Source organism: Sebastes umbrosus, chromosome 11 (genome assembly GCF_015220745.1).
Source record: "Sebastes umbrosus isolate fSebUmb1 chromosome 11, fSebUmb1.pri, whole genome shotgun sequence".
Taxonomy (NCBI): domain Eukaryota; kingdom Metazoa; phylum Chordata; class Actinopteri; order Perciformes; family Sebastidae; genus Sebastes; species Sebastes umbrosus.
The window spans coordinates 30,888,381-30,905,623 of record NC_051279.1 but is presented as its reverse complement, the minus strand read 5'-3'; the positions used below and the strand labels follow the sequence as shown (position 1 = coordinate 30,905,623).

At 41.2% G+C, this 17,243-nt stretch overlaps 1 protein-coding gene and 1 long non-coding RNA gene across 15 annotated transcripts in view; one reads left to right on the top strand and one right to left on the bottom strand.

Moving 5' to 3' along the window:
• The window catches only part of plecb (plectin b), a 146,846-nt gene that overhangs the window by 74,506 nt on the left and 55,097 nt on the right, over positions 1-17,243 (bottom strand). For 2 of the 14 annotated variants that reach the window (XM_037784475.1, XM_037784478.1), the window contains exon 1: positions 15,751-15,976. The exons of the other annotated variants lie outside the window; for them this stretch is intronic. In XM_037784475.1, the coding sequence (XP_037640403.1) occupies positions 15,751-15,784 (34 nt within the window). In that variant the 5' untranslated portion in view covers positions 15,785-15,976. Of the gene's footprint in view, positions 1-15,750; positions 15,977-17,243 lie in introns of those variants that run through there. 14 annotated transcript variants of the gene reach the window in all.
• On the top strand, positions 13,442-16,186 carry LOC119496856. Its single transcript, XR_005208829.1, has 3 exons — positions 13,442-13,654; positions 13,887-13,993; positions 15,717-16,186. It is a non-coding gene; the product is annotated as an uncharacterized LOC119496856 (long non-coding RNA).

The window sequence follows — 17,243 nt, the reverse complement described above, 5'->3', positions numbered from 1 at the left end:
TTTGCCAACACAACTTTTCTTGCCCCATAAATATCTTTGGAGTTATATAAGGCTTGTTAAAAGCAACTGCGGAGTAACACAGCTTTGTTTGGTGAAATAAAGTCTGTGTAACTGTGTAAAAGTGAAAGAAAATGTCAGCAAAGTAAAGTAGTTTTTTGGGGGCTAAGCAATATAAAACTGTACTGACGTCACGAGTAGAAAAGCCTACTGTGTGAGCGGAGGGAAAAAAAGCCAACTCTTGGCTTTTGTCTCACTGGTATACGCATAAATGCACATGGAAAATCTATAAACTAATGTGTGCTTGAGGTAAAAATGACAAGGCCCTGCTTGTGTTCTCGACTCCACAAGTCACGGATCACACCGACTTCTCCTTTTCCAGAGTGGAAAGAAATGAAGTCACAGATTATGCCTCCCTTCACCCTCTTTACCGACCAAAAATAAGCGGGAGCACCCAAAAAGACTGCCAAGTCCCTTTCATTCTAACTCTCTCTCTCTCTGTCCCTCTCTCTCCAACAAGCTGTTACGTCATGTGTCCGTGGTGGGGTCTCTACACTATGTGTCCAGCCTTACAACGCCCCCTGCAGCCTCTCACACTTGGACAGGCGCCCACCCACAAGGGGGTAAATGAGGACGAACTGAAAGCAGGATGCAGCAATGTGACAGATGTGCCATGTCTAACACTAGGAAGAGCATCGGCCGTGGATAATGATGGATAATGTTCCCTATGACTGATGAAGAGGGTGCCAACATTCTATTATCAAGCACTTTGGGAAATATGTGCAGAATATGTTTTCTTGCCCTTCTGACTAATCAAAATCAGCTTTTGGTGGGAACTCTGCAAACAGCCAGAGACTACAAAACTGCTTTGTTGTTGCAAACAAGTTCCAGCAGTGAGATCTGGACAGAAAATTCAAAACAGCCCTCGATTTTCTTGTTCTGTTTCCTGTGGGAGCTGCACGCCAGCTCAGCTAAACGGCGGCCAGGGATGAGAATCAGCATGCAAGAGATGTATTGCACCATTTAGGCGCTGGAAAAGGCTTTACTGTTGTTGCATAAGACGAATCCGTGATATGCGCAACTCCCCCAATTAACTCCCCAGATTCCAAAGTGTGAAAAATGAGTTGTTGCCTGCATGTGGCCACACCTCTTTGTAACATAAACCATCCTCCGACCAATGCTGTGAACCGTTCACTGCCTCCTGCCTCCTTTTCCCTGCATCACATTAGGATCGATGTATGTTCGCCACTTACCTTTCTTCGGGCTGAGCCAGAACCGATCCCCGAGAGGATCTCCCATGTCCATGCTGCTCTGACAGGACATATTGCACAATAACACCTTGTTTCTGCTTTCACCACCCAAGTCAACACCACAACGCTACTCCTTCCTTTCACCCTTGTGAGACCCGCTGCCCATCCAGCGGAACAACATGGCATGCAAGATGTGTCTAATAGAGCGAAGGAATGGGAGCGGAGGGGTACATTCGGGGTAGGGAGGGTGTTTGTGAGGAAAAAAGAACAAGGGAATCTTTTCATCTGTGGGACAGAAATGCAGAGGAACATCTACCCCATAAATCTGAAGGCCTTGCCAGCCTGGACACATCCTCTCTGCTGCCCCGGATACCCTGCCCCATGTCCCATACATCCGAAGGCACCCATGCGAGATACACACTGGGCGCCTTGTTCGAGAAACCTTGCAAATTACAGCCCAAGCGATTAAGATGAAGGGTGGACACAGGAAAAAAAAGGGAGGACAAGAAAACTAGACAGAGAAAGACAGAAGACAAAGAACTAAGAGCCGGTCTGCAAAAGGCACTACCGAGGCATCCAAGAGACAGCCAACAACAACTTTGTCTCTCGCATACTCATTCCTTAGTTTATGGGGAGCAATTAAGCTTTTTGTAAGTCGTTAAAAGAATAGTGAGTTAATAGAACTGGAGACAAGTATTGGTGAACCAAAGAGAACAGACCCACCATGTTGAGCTCCAATGCAAATTTCCTTTCAGTGTGCAACTGGTGTCGCCATATTTAAAGAGCCGTGAGATCACAGATAACAGCTAATACTGTTGAGTCTTTATCAGTTCTGGCTCGTTTCTAATGAGTGCAGTTGACAACGAAGGGCACGACCAAGAGATAAAGCTAAGACTGAGCCTTACAGACATACACTGAATCACTCTGTTCAGACTAATTTGTGGGGTGCTGAACCTGTCAAAACATGATCCTCCTTTCAGTAGATTTTGATGGTTACTGAGGCTCCTTCCTTGACCCTTGACTAAAGGAGTCTTGATATACATGACAAGATAATCAAGTGAGGATAATCATTCCTTCTGTCCTAGCATTGAAGATATCCCTTTTTTAAAGTGACTGCAATGTAAGTCCTCATTCTGTGCAAAAAAAGGTTCAGCTGAAGCTCATAAGTATCTTCCAAATTACAGTCTTTTTACGTCTAAAGCCCCTCTTCGGGGAAACACTGTCCAGGCAACAGAAAGAAAAAGGTTTATACTAAAAGAACTGTAACTTTGGATACCAACTAAGGCTGCACAATTATGGCTAAAATGATAATCACAATTATTTTGATCAATATTGAGATCATGATTATTTATCACGATTATTCATTGATTTTAGGGACAAGGTATTTTTTATTGCACTTTCACATTTAAATAAACAGAGCACTGACTTCACTTCCATGTTGTGCTAAAATCCTGCTAATTAACAAATCTTTGCATCAAAATATAAGACTTAAAATAAGGTTCCAAAACGAGTAATAAACAGCATACTACTCTTTTTACTCTGGCAGCCACAACATTCAGGAAAGCTTTTCACAGGCTGACGCTGTAGGGTATGCATGCAGCGGCATGACGGCTCCCCAAAAGTGAAGCTAAAATATCTCGATCGCCCCCTGGGGGCCGGCTGTTAGTCTAGGAAGCACTTGCTTTGACATGCAGTGGAGGTTTCTATGAGCGGAGCACACATTCATATCACAGACGATCATGCTCACTTAATTGTGGGAGGCCAAAATCCTAATCGCTATTGATATTTGTTTAATCAGCTTAATAGCAACTTTATTTGGCTAACTCGGACTCATATCCGTGTAGGAGAACTACAGCAGCTAGAATGTGAATGGCTCTCTCTAGAGCCGGTGTTTGGTTTGTCCGTTCTTGGCTACTGTAGAAACATGGCCGACTCTGTGAAGAGGACTCGCTCCCTATGTAGATATAAACAGCTCATTCTAAGGTAACGAAAATATGATTCTTATTTTCAGGTGATTATACACTTAAGGAAACATACTTTTTAATATTATATTCCAATTTCTGCCAATAGATCCCCCTAAATGCTGCACACAGCTCCTTCAAAATGTCATCTTTGCACAAAAATAAAATTCTTTAATGACCAAAAAATTACCAAAAAAACTCCTTCAAAGTACACACAGACATGTGAGTACTGTATGAAAATGAACCTATCCTTTAAATACCAGTGATTTGAAATCATGCTTAAATAGAGGTTGACCCGTCACAAAATGGAGCTCCAGTCTGGTCGGTGAGGAAGGTATAAAATGGCCGTTGGGAGCGACAGGTCTGGCAGTGCCAGCAGGGACCAGCCTGTTTGTGCCACACAGAGACACACACTTATGCCATGAGTGGGCAGGCTCATTCATTCCTCCTCTAAACTTGTATTTGTACGAGAAAAAAAAAAGCACAAAAGAGGAAGTATCTGAGCGAATATGAAAACATGTCCCAAACAATGTAACAAAGTCACATTTTAGGAATAAAAGAAGAAAGGAGATTTGAATATTTGCACGATGACTCAGCGTCTGCAAACCACACATGGGTGTGGCCAGCCATGCCGGGCTTTGGTTGCTGTGGCAACGCCGCCCACAGGTTAGGCAAATAGCATGTGTCCGTCCATGGTCGAGGTCTCGTGGAACGTGGGCTTACTGTGCTGCTGCTGCCGCTGCTGCTGCCACGGGCAACCAGCTATCAAACAACAAAACTTGACACAGGATCCGGACTCAGGCTTTCCTGACTGGCTGCCAAAATGTGCGGGTTTGCATTGTAACCTGAAGAGGCCGAGCTTTTATTTTTAGATAGGCATCCTGACGATCGGCTTCTAATAGCGTACAGACAAACACAATACAGGTGACTCCTCACACACACACACGCACACAGACAGGTGATTTATTACCCTCACTCCCATAAACCCCTCCATCTGGAGAGAATGAATTAGTTGCATTCTTTCTTTCCTCAGAGCAGAGAGAAAAAAAAAAACGACTGCTCCTTTCACAAAAGAAAGACTTGCAGTAAACTTCATGTGTTTGTGGCTGGACAGAGAAAATAACTATTCTCCCTCATGCAGCTTTAGAGTCTAGTTTCAGACAGCAGTGACTCACCATCATTAGAATCTCTGTAACTTTCATTAACTGGCTTTTCACTGAGCTGACCCGCCCACAAGAGGGCTCTTGTAACGCCGTAATGTGGGAAGGAATCACAACAGACATGGCATTTTATATCCACGCTGCTGCTCTTTTGTCTGCAGTTCTGAAAGATATTTCCATTTACAAGAAAAGTACCAAGACGCTGCCACAAAGTGCCCTTGTTGAGTCGAGACTTTACTTCCTCAAATCCTGTCATTCCATGCGCTGAGAGGCGAGGACGGGGAGCCGCCCCAGCAGCAGCCTAACAGACAGGTACATTAAGTCAACCAGATCCAAACACAGATATCTGCAGATATAACACTTGATAAGTCATGAACACATTCCCTGTACATGTTTTTTTTCTCTAAGAGTTGTGTACTCCATGCACTTCAGGAATGCTCTCTGGTTGTCTGCGGCACAGTATAATTACTGGAGTATAAAAAAACACTACAAAATGTGACCCGACGTGTCCTTTCATGCAACGATGTGACGAAAATATGCACAGCCTGGCACCAATGCAACAAAACAACTCATATGGTACTGAGTCTGTGCTCAACCCACCCTCACAATGACAACAATACATAGTTTATTATCATGTACAGGTACAAAGGGTGGAGTAGTGAGATATTAGAATGGTTACTTTTAATTATTCCAAGTTTTAATTATGCCCATAGGGTTTTTTGTTTTTTTTCACACAGCATTGTCTGTGAGACTGGAACGAGTCCAAGGCACGCTGGGAGATTATGCACCACACCCAGAGCAGCTGGATTAATAAAATACCAGGTCTGTTAAGGTGCACGTCCAAAGTACAATACACTGGAAGCACTACTAAATGCCCACACTACGCCACATGATTGAGTTTCCCTTTGACTCAGCTTGTTATGAATGAATAATAATCAGCTAATCTTAATATAAGCTGTTCATGTGCCGGGTCACAACCATACCCTCAAGTCAAGTGTCCTCGCTGCTGCAGGAGATGTCATTTTACTTTCCTCTCTGCTTGTTCTTATCAGCAAAACTGGACTGGCTTCACATCCTGTTTTTCCACCGTGACACCTACAACTAAAACTCCTGCCGTAAAGAGAGAATAACAGTCCAAACAATGGGCCGCTTCCCTTTCCAAACTGTAATGAAAACCAGTGAGCGGGAGCGGCTCCAACACTGAACAATACAGTGGAGTCATTTACCACTGCTGGCACAAATAAAGGCCTCAAAGAACCGCTGTATGAAAGCCCACAGAAGTAACAGTCGTGGAGAGAGTACATTAACAGTTTGTCCTTGAGGGCGTGTGGCCCATGTGGGGACAAAACAGCACAGCGACTCCAGCCAAAAGCCTATCAGGTTACTCTCCTGACATACTCAGAGAATTGCTTCATGTTTTTCCAGCCTCCTCTCATGGTGCAGTCTCGAGCTTTTAAAGACTCAACTGTAATGAATCCATGAGTGAACGTACTGATAAAAGGTGTGGGGCCAGTTGTGTTGCTTGCATACACAATTGCACAGCAGGAAATGGTACGAATAGTAAAAAAAACGAAGCCTGCCAGTGGACGCTGCTCCCCTGCGCAACAGGGAGATTTGATATGAGAGTATCAAATGAATTTAACAGTGGCATGTCCTTTGAAGGGCAAAAGCAAACCAGTCGGATCACCTTTAACAACCTTGCTTTTCTAAAGAGCACCCATGTGAGGTGTGACAAGGCCTCGACAGGAGCGATTACTCACCCTCAGGTGAAGAAATGTGAACCAGTGTGCACTGAAGCTGGAGCAGAGAGATATCTGTACTATCAAACCTCCAGCAAGAAGTCCTGATGTGTAGAAAAAACTCGGGCTGTCAAAGTTAAACGCAAATTTGTTTTAAACGTCACAAATTTCTTTAACGCATTAACGCAAATTAGCATAGTGGGCTCAGTATTAAAGCTAGAGTGAAGATACTGGCATCATATGAAACTAAAAAACGAAAGTATCCATTGGTACCAATCATGTCATACTAGCTTGTCATGAAGAAGGCTAAATAACGGTCCAAACTTACGCTAAATTTTGGCAAGGAAAAACTGGTTTGGCCATTTTCAAAGGGATCCCTTGACCTCTGACCTCCGGATATGTGAATGAAAATGGGTTCTATGGGTACCCACGAGTCTCCCCTTTACAGACATGCCCACTTTATGATAATCATATGCAGTTTGGGGCAAGTCATGGTCAAGTCAGCACACTGACACAATGACAGCTGTTGATGCCTGTTGGACTGCAGTTTGCCATGTTATGATCTAAGCCTATTGTTTTATGCTAAATGCAGTACCTGTGAGGGTTTCTGGACAATATCTGTCATTGTTTTGTGTTGTTAATTGATTTCCAATAATAATTATATACATATATTTGCATAATGTTTGCCCACTCCCATGTCGATAGGAAAAAAAATGTATGATTAATTTGCGATTAAATATTTTAATCGATCGACAGCCCTAGTAGAAACACAAGTTTGCCACTGTATTGACACTGGCCGACTGCACACACGTTCTCGGCATTTTTTGCTTTATGAGTAAAGTTCAGAGGAACTGAGCTAGCATTGTTTGTCCCCACCGCACCCTTCAATCACACCCACACATCCATTTCATCAACTGTCGCATTCACTGCACAGCAGATATCCACATTAGCAGACCCCCAACAGAGTCTCAATGACTCCTTAAACACTGTAAGAAAAACATGCTTTCATTCTTTCACTTAATGGGTCGGCTACTAGTCATCCATCCTGTTGATCTAACAACTTAAAGCCAAACAATGAGGTGACCTGCTCTATTATGGGGGACCAGGCTACACCCAGGTGTTACGGCCCCTCCACTGGTTTATCAGTCTGGGAGTAAAAGAGTTCCAGATGTACTTCTGAGGAAAATGATGGCCTGTGAGGGCAGGTCTTGACCCAGCCCTTCTGATTCCTGAGAACTCTTTCCAGACAGCGAAAAACATGTGTTGAAGTGAGTAAGTGTTTTAAGAGCGTAATACAAAATGTCTAACACTGGACTAGTAATAAAACTATGTCATTGGTTTCAAGCTCAAACATCCAACAACCATCTCTCTCATAAGGCTTGAATTCATGCAGTACTTATTGGTTCAGATGCTGGAGGATGACCATCCTCCGACAACAAGGAAACCACAGAAGAAGAGGCACTCACCTGAAAAACAGACAGAGAGACAAAGTATTATTGGTATAATCAGACCTGTGGTAAATACAAATAGAAGTATGCAACGTTATATAACACTCATAACAGTGGGCAAAATATAAAGATGGGTTAAGTTAACATATACGCTTTACTCCATCTCTTATAGACACATCAGTTCAGCTGTAATCAGCAGGGTTAAATAACAGAGAAATTGGTCTTCCACATGTGTTGCATTAGCAGAGATACTTGCAAATTCAGTCAGATGGGTGCATTTTTTCTCCACATGCTGGAACACTCTGTTTTTTACTAGCTGTCCGACAAAGAGCTGAGTTACAACTTCATTATCATGCTTGAACCTTTGCGTAAGTTTAAGTCTCCTGAAGTGATTTTTTTGCACCAAAAGAGAGAGGAGAGATCTTGATCTTGTAAATCCTGCTGAACGGAGGATTAAGCGAGATAAATCCCTGGATATGAGCAACGCTTCCAGGAGGTAAACTCAAGTTAACTGGCTAATATCACCATCTACTGGACGAAGAGAACAAAAGCAAGTTTGGTGCTGCAAAGCATGATAGCTAATTATTACTACTGGGTCACCGACATACTCTAAACTATTTCAAATGCCTTGGCACCAAATCCTCCATATTCATTTAGTATATACAATAATTTATGTGGACAAACTGAGACGATGATAACTTGTACGACATCATAATTATTTGAATAGTATCATAATTCATCAAGCACAGGCTGGCTACATGTATAAAGGAAGTATTGGTCCTGAATATCCACAACCTGATCTGGTTTATAGTGTCTTAATAAATAATGTTTAAAGTCCCTGTGGTGATATGTAACTAGGTACATTTACTCAAGTACTGTACTTAAGTACAAATTAGAGGTACTTGTTTTTTACTCGAGTATATTTCCATTTTATGCTACTTTCTACTTCTACTCCACTACATCTCAGAGGCTAATATTGTACTTTTTATTCTACTCTATTTATCTTGACAGCTATGGTTACTTTACACATTACAATTTTTCATCCCCTTCCCGTCCAGTGAAAACTTTTTTTATCTCCAGATGTGTTGAATTTGAATGTTTGTGATAAACTGAAGGATGAAGTGTTCCTTTATGTGCTGAGGAAATTCTCCTACTTCTTTAGGTAACAATAATATTTAATGACCCTCTTGGATCAGCAGGAACATGCATCATAACAAAGCTGAATACAGGCTGTTTTACTGACACCATGAAAAGTTGACTTTTTTTTAGAGATGTGTGGTTCTCACAGGACGGAGACACTACAAAGATATGATGATCTTATAGAATATGATGCATTGCTGTAGATTAAACTATATAACAGTACGCAAAGGAGTTAAAACATCTACAGCAAAATGCAACGTACACACTAATGCAGCAGTAATATTAATCCAGAAACATCATATATACCAGTAAAACACCGACAGGGAACATTTTACTGCACAATGAGTACTTTTTTCTTTTGATACTTTTAGTAGATTTCACTTGTAGTGGCGTATTCACAGTGTGGTATTTGAACTTTTACTTAAGGATCTGAAAACTTCTTCCACCACTAATGACTAGAAATGCAACACAGTACACAAGATGTGGTGTTCAAGCTCCAGAAAAATAGACTGTTAGATCTTAAAAATGTTCCAAACCTCCTCAGTGAGGAGAGTATTTCAGATGAAGGGATCCGATTTTACAGCTGTCCTTCACCCAGGGGTCATTCCACTCTGCCCCCAACACTTACCACCCACATCGCCCCGCTAGCTGCTACTGTGTAACAGACATACCCCCCACATAAGCAACAACACAGCTTCCTGTGCATGTGAGTCACATATGAATACCGGCTACCGACCATCAGCCCTGCTAGTGTTTCTTCTGGGTAACCAACACTGTGTTAAATCATCACCTCTTGACATCGATGATCTAAAAACAGGACCTGTCGAACTTTTGGTATGGTTCTCAGCAGCTGACTGTCACAAGTGTTTATGGTGAATATTTATGGTCAACATTTGACATGAATCATTAAGTTATGGTGAGGATAATAACATTTTAGTGGGCGGGGTTTATGGATTTACATTAATTATCCCACATTGACAAATGCTTCACATTCTGCGGATCATTTTAAATGGTTATGTCTTCTTCTCCTCCTTACTGCTTATTCCAGACATACATTATGACCAATAGGAGAAAAAAATAACAACAACAAAAGATAAGAAAATAAGGATAGGGTATGAAAAGAGATATTTAAAACAACACTAAAATGATTTTTCTGTAAAAAGACTAAATTATTTTCAGTTGAAATCACAGCCGATGATGAAGCCTATAGGGCTGAAACTGACAATTATTTCCATTATCAATTAATTAGTCAAATATTTCACCGATTAATTTGGTCTAAAATGAGTGAAAACCTCCATCACAGTCTCACAGAGCTCAAGGAGATGTCTTTTGCTGCAAATTAAGTTTCTGTCGATCAGTTGACTAATCATTTAGTCCCTTTCAAAGTGAAGAGAAACAAATAATAATAAAAAAAAACTCTCAAACAGTGGTGAGAAAGGAGTCAACCAGAAGAAATCTGGACACTAACTGTGGCTATCATCTCCAAATGTCCCACTAAGTATGGAGACATCTACAGGAGTTACAACAACGTCTATTTGAAAGCTTGCCTGCCAATTGTGTCGCTCTAATGATAACAGACATGTGATAACAGCTGCTGCCAGAATCCAATGTCATGTTGAAGTTTGTGAACTCGTCAGCTAAATATCAAATACAGAACAACAGGATGCGAGAGGAAGCATCCTGAAAGAGCAGTCAGACTCTCCTCTGGAAACATCCCATGCTCACATTTCCTGGATGGACAGTCTGCTGCCGGATAGTGGCATATTCAAAATATGTGTATCAGGGACAACATCAGCGGCCAGGGAGGCGTTCATTTATTAAGAGAGAGACTGTCTTATAGCCATATATTAGCCATCGGACGGCATCCAGCCAGTGTCAAAGGAAAAGCCGCTGTATCATTCAAAGAAATTAACATATTTTATTCTAAGTTCACTTTTCAGAGGGTTTGTTAAAGAAGAGTAAATCTTGAACTGCTCAAGGACACTTGAGAGAAATTCATTGGAGGTAAATGAGGTCCAGGTTTAACAACGGCAAACTATATAAAGAATCTGTTTACAAACTCTCACACAACTCGTGCACTATAATCCAAGTCTCCTTTATCCAGTCGTATGCTCACTACTTCCCAAACACATGAATTTTTGCACAAAATCGTACTATTTAAAACACTTCCGTCACTGCTGTCTCATGCTTGCGCAGGCGCGCTGCGAGTCCGTTTGGGAAGTAGTGAGCATACGTCTGGATAAACAAGACTTTTATACCGCATGAGTTGTGTGAGAGTTTGTAAACAGATGTTTTGATATACTTTTGCTGTTGTTAAACCTGGGCCCGATTTGCTTCAATTCATCAAGGATTTACAGGTTTTTTTTATTCCCCGTTTAACGTGGAGGCATGCAAGAAAAACAAAGTTTTCTACAAGAATCCAAGGTAATATTCGGCGAGTTACTGATACACAAATGGTCATTTTGTGGGGGAAGTATTCCTTTAAAAGCACAGGAAAAAGCTTGTAAGTGAACCCTTTTGCAACAAAAATTTTAAACAAAATGTTAAAATTTAAGAAGCAGAGGCCAAGATGTCCTGATCTTTAGTCCCTACAGTCAAGCTTCAATAAACACTGGATCCTACAATTCCCATAATGCAACTCAGTAGAGTCAGTCAATAGATCTTCCATTGACTGATAATTCCCCTTATAATTATAAGGTTTTCTGATAAAATTCAGTTTTAAGTGTCAAGCCTAACTCAAGATAACCCTGATGACATCATCAGGAAAAGCAACCCTGATGACATCATGTTAAGTCAGACTTAAGAAAGGTCCTCAGAAGACAATTATACATTGATTTCCACAGACTAAATAGGACTAACTATGACAAAAACAATGACCTTTATATGTGTAAAATAGTGGGAGTGCCACTTTAAGATAATTTTGTCCCAAGTTGTAAAAGAAATGTCCATAGCTCCTGTTTTGGTGCAACAGACTCTTTGGTTTCCCACTGGGGGGTGGAAACTGCAATCTACCCCTGTCCAACAACAACCTAACACACATCCCACCATGAATACAGCCTCAGAAACCTGCCCTTGGCTTTTCCTCTCCGTTCTGCTGCAGTGTCGGGAACACTGGTCCCTGCCAGACAGACGGACGTCCACCGGCCAAGCTCTCAGACAGTAACACACAGTGCTCTACTTCTTCTCCCTCTGTGGGAGGTCTTTGAATCGTGCTGCGGCCTGATGGAAGCTCAGTGGGAAATTCTTCCTCGGTAATCCCAGAGAGTGTGACAGCAAAAGGCCTTTTGAGTGAGAGAGAAATCCCTTCCCTGTGGGCTCCGGACTGAGAGTCAGCAGCACGACAACATCCCACTCAGCAGAGCACACAAGAAGGGTAATACACCGTACTGCTCAGGCTGCTGAAACGGGAATAAACTGGCAAATTAGGCAGCCGCTAGTGAAGACAAGACAGTAAATCTCTGTAGGATTACATCCACAGTCAGCATCCATTCACTACTGAGTTACACCTCGAAAGGTTTAATCCATCTGTGATGCAGCATTATGAGATCAGAGGTTAATGCAGAGCCCTCTCTGTCAGTAGTAGAGCGTTAATTACGAATGGTTATGTCTGAGCTGTTTTAGCACTGCACTTACAGACGACCACGCATCACTCAAACAGTGAGTAAAGTACTATGACATCATTTTCTTCATGGCTTTTGATTTACTGTTACACCGTATTGATTAACCTTTGCATAATGCATAAAACTGTACAATCATATTGTGTTTGAATATTTTTTATCAAAGCTGTAAGGCGTGCAACACTTCAACAGATAACTCTTTTAGAAATTCTGTGAATGAACATAATAATTTAATGCATGAAAAACTGTGTTCAGACACCTTAAAGGGATAGTTCGGGTGTTTTGCAGTGGGGTTGTATGAGCTACTTATTAATAGTTAGTGTATTACCTACAGTAGATGATGGTCGGCTGAACTGAAAATGAAACTTATCTATGCTCTCTTCAAAACCAGCAGACTTCGTTGACAAAAACAGTATAGATACGGTTCACTTTCAGTTCAGTTCTCAGTCGGAAAATATTCTAAATATAGCGTACACTTAAAGGGATATCAATTTTTTTATGTGAGCCTTTCTTTTAGGTGGCTAAACTACGTTTTTCTGCCGTCCCGGTCCACAGCAGTGCATTGCTTTGCTCCTGTGTCGGTACTTCCGTTTCTCCTGGGGGCGTGTCGACTGTCATCTACTGTAGGTAATACACGGACTATGAATACGTACAACCCCACTTCAAAACACCCAAACTATCCCTTTAAAAAGGGGACTTTGTGGACAACTGCTGTTTAGAACTATACATGTGAAAGCTTTTATTAAATGGCAACAGAGTGGGTTTAGCTACAATCTCAGATTTCAATCTGTGGCAGAATAATAGAATATTTGTAAGCAAACATACAGTACATTATTAGTGTGAGATTTGTTCAATAAAGGAATAGTTCACTCAAAAACAATATGAAATGCATATGGTACTCACCTCCAGGCTTTCTATGGTCCGAGAATTTTTTTTTCTAGAATGGCGTTGAGGAGAGGGGAGCGCCCCAAATACAGTATGAAAGCATATCAGTGCAAACAGACTTCAATGGATGACGAACGACAGACAGCGAAAAAGGATATACAAAGGGAATTTGTTCAAATTCTTTCACGGGAAATGCTTTGTTATGGTGTTGTTTGTTTGCAAAATTAGTTGTGTTCGGCTTTCCATGGTTACAAGACACTTTTCAATGGTTACAATACACATGGTTAATGCTGTACTGGAAGTTGTACAGTCGTTTTATAACCTTTTTTGTTGTCTTTTGTTCGGCCTCCGTCGAAGTCTGTTTGCACTGATATGCTTTCATTTTTCAGGTGCTCCGCTCTCCTTAACGTCATTCAATAGAAAAGTATTTCTGAGACCATAAGGAGCCTAAAGGGAGGTGAGTGCTAAATACAATTTATATTGTTTTTGGGTGAACTATTCCTTTAAGGTTTGGTTCCTGTAAAATGTCACCTCTTTTGTGAAGAATTAAACAAACAAAGCCCCGACAATTTGAGGAAAATAACATGTTTTGAGGATCGGTATGAAGACATTAAACACTTGGTCCACTATGTACAGTACACACAATCATTACCAGCTTTAAAGCACGTTGTCTTGTGTTTCCCTGCAAGCACAGACAAGAAAAGCAAATAGGCTACAAAGTATGGATGACACAGGGATCCAGTGACAAACACATAAGACAGAGAAGAAAATGTTCTTCAGGCTCTAAAGAGCAAAGGTATGTCGGTTCAAAATGTCAAGTGGTTTCAGCCTCACGGGGTCTTCTTCATTACAGAAGACACGTGGAGGCAAGATTACTGCTGTTGCACTGTACGATTGTTTATGCTTCTCTTACTGTATTACTCAGTGACCCAGGGCCACTCTACAGGACTTTAAATACACTCTGCATTAGCCACTTCTGATGTTATTATTTACATCTTTCATCAGCTTTGATTTGACATTTCTACCCTTGTTACTACCAGGTAGATGCTAAGTTAAATATACACATTTACTCATTATATTTTTGATAAATTTAGATATATTTAGGACTGCAACTGACAGTTACTTTCATAACAATTAATGATAGATTATTTTTTTAATTAACTGATCAATTATTTAGTCTACAAAATGTCCAGAAAAGAGAAAATTACTAGTTCTTAGATAATAGTCAAATCGCTTGTTTTGTCCGACCAACAGTCTAAAACCCAGAATTATTCAATTTCTTATGATATAAAACATTAAAAAGTGGCAAATCCTCACATTTGAGAAGTTTGAACCAGCAAATATTTTGGACTTTTTAATTGATGAATTGCTTAAACAATTACTATTATTATATGAATATTGTTGATGATAATCAATTAATTGTTTCAACACTTGTTATACATAAAGGATAATGCACAGCAAGCCGGTCATTGTTGTGAAAGAATCCCCGAAAGGGCGATGCCGCTGACACGTCGGGGTGCATTCTTTCACAACAATGACCCGCTAGCTAATTCCCGCTTATTACGTGGCTACTTACTTAAGAAATCAATATTTTGGCGCAAAAAACGGTCCGCCAGAGTCCAACATCAGAGCTGTGCCCATAGCAACGGTCTGTTATACATAGCAACGGTCTTTAATACAGAAATCACAGACCGCAGAACGCCGTGATTGACCAATTAGAATTGATAATTCAACACAGCCGTGTAATAATAACTTTTAACAATGCTCATTTATCACTGTTTCACCAGACAGAACAGCACAACATTCATACAGTTTGTATCCCCCGAGGCTAAGCACAGCTGTAGTATAATGTGTTCATTGTTGCATAATGTCAGAGCTGCTGGATGATCAACTCTAACACTATGAAATTCCAACATTGTCTCCTTGGATTCTGACATTTGCATCCATATAAATCCACATCCAACAGAACAAGAGACTATCAATGATGAAACACTCTACCCAGATATATTCTCCATCACATGCACAATGTACATGTGCTAATATGCATTGTATTTTTACTTCTGTGTAACATTCATATATGTGTCAGTTTAGGTCATGATATTGATATACTGTAAATCAAGATACAGCAAATCTTCAGAAATATAAAATACCAAATCAAGGGACTGCACCACATTGATGCAAAACCTTGTAAATCCAATGTTGCCATAAAGCAGTCCAGCGCATTGATTTGCAACATAACCTGGTTCAATACCACTAGAGAGACTTGAGGAATAACTGCCCTTCAATGGTACGGCAAAATCTTGACATTTGACACATTTTCAGTGCCGCATATCGTCACATTATCCAACCCGACACCTGTTATGTGTTTGCTGCTGCTTTATAGTCGGACCCATGTGCAGTCCCACCCACAGCCCAGAAATGCTCTCTCTCTCTCTCTCTCTCTCTCTCTCTCTGTCTGCCCTCCACCTGTATCACTTTACCTGTTGGCTTCGCTACCTGTCTCCTTTCTCTCCTTTCAGCTGTACAGCAGTACACACTAACGGCGTGACTTACCTTTGCTCGAGCAGAAGAGATCCATGCTGAACATTTACAGTAACGTCCGAAGAACTTTGGAACTTCAAGAGTTGCTGCAGCGACTTCCCCCCCCCCCCGCCGACAGCTTTCCTTCACACAGCTCTCTTCTTTGTGATCTGAATGTGTCACGCCGGATCTTTGACTTTCTCTCACTATCTCTGATCGTTCTCCGCTCTCCCTTTCCAACACGTCCCGCTGTGTAGATCCACAGAATGGGAGTCACCCCCCAAACCTTCACCCCACCCCACCTCCTCCTCCTCCTCCTTCACAGGTCAGAGCCGCCCTCCATAATAACACCTCTGTTCGTGTGTATGTGTGTGTGAGCAGCGCTTAAGTGTTTGAAAAAGAGCTAAAATTTCAGAGCAGCAACAAAAGGCAAACAAGGGGCGTAAAGATGAAAGGAGAACAAAGAACACGAGTGAGAGGCTCAAATTAAATCGGGCACAAGCGCTCTGTGTTCCTGCTGGAATGACAGATAAGATGTTTAATTCAATAATTACAGTCACATTAGGGTATGTTATGAGGCTAAATGTGAGGTTTCCGTGCAGCTTTGTGCGGGAACAAAAGGCATTTTCACCATCTAACTTGACAGCGTGTCAAATTATCTGCAGAGAAAGAAAAAAAAGAGTGCAGAGACAGAAGTCTTTTTCTGATCAGAGAGACAACAGCATTACAGATTACACAGACGGCTGGGCTGCAGCATTTAAATGCAGGGGACCAGTGACACACACACTGTAGTGTCAATGACATGGCTTTGAGCCAACACTGTATATGCATTGTGTAATATACTGTAAAGAGAGGACGTGTGTGTGTGTGTGTCAGTGAGTGAAAGAGTGTCAAAGTTATATATAGAATATGTATGCAACCAGGCCATCTAACTAGGTCTACTAAAACTCATCAGGCTTGTGATGTTAAAGCTGCTGCAGGAGGATGCATTACAGCCACTAAAAGTCCAATATGCACAACGAATTATATCCTTCATGTAGTGTCAATAAATAGCAGTTGTAGTTATATTAGTATATGGCGGTGTGGTGTTAAAGCTGTCTAGTCAAGCAGGTGTTTGACTGAATGTGTTCTGTGCACAGTGTTAATGATTAACACGTATTCTTAAATTGCAGCATAGCACCACACACATTAACCCAACCAGGAGATATCAAGTGTGAATGAAGCCCAAGGACAAGGCTTCAGTTACAAGAGACTGGCTTTTTGGTCATAATAATTACTTTATTAAAGCTGATAATGTTCCTTAGTAGGTACTTAAACAGTAGTTCTACGTTAATTGGACATGAACGTTTAGTCCTATAAAATGGTTAAGCTTTTCTTTGTTCTGTAAGAGTTCTCTGAGTCTGATCAGCCCACTAATCCTCCTCTGAAAGCCAAAAGTTCATTCGTTAAGAGTTGAGTCCTGTTCCTTGAAAAAAATCAACAGTGCAGCACTCCTACAGCGTACAATAAAAACCCATTATCTCTAA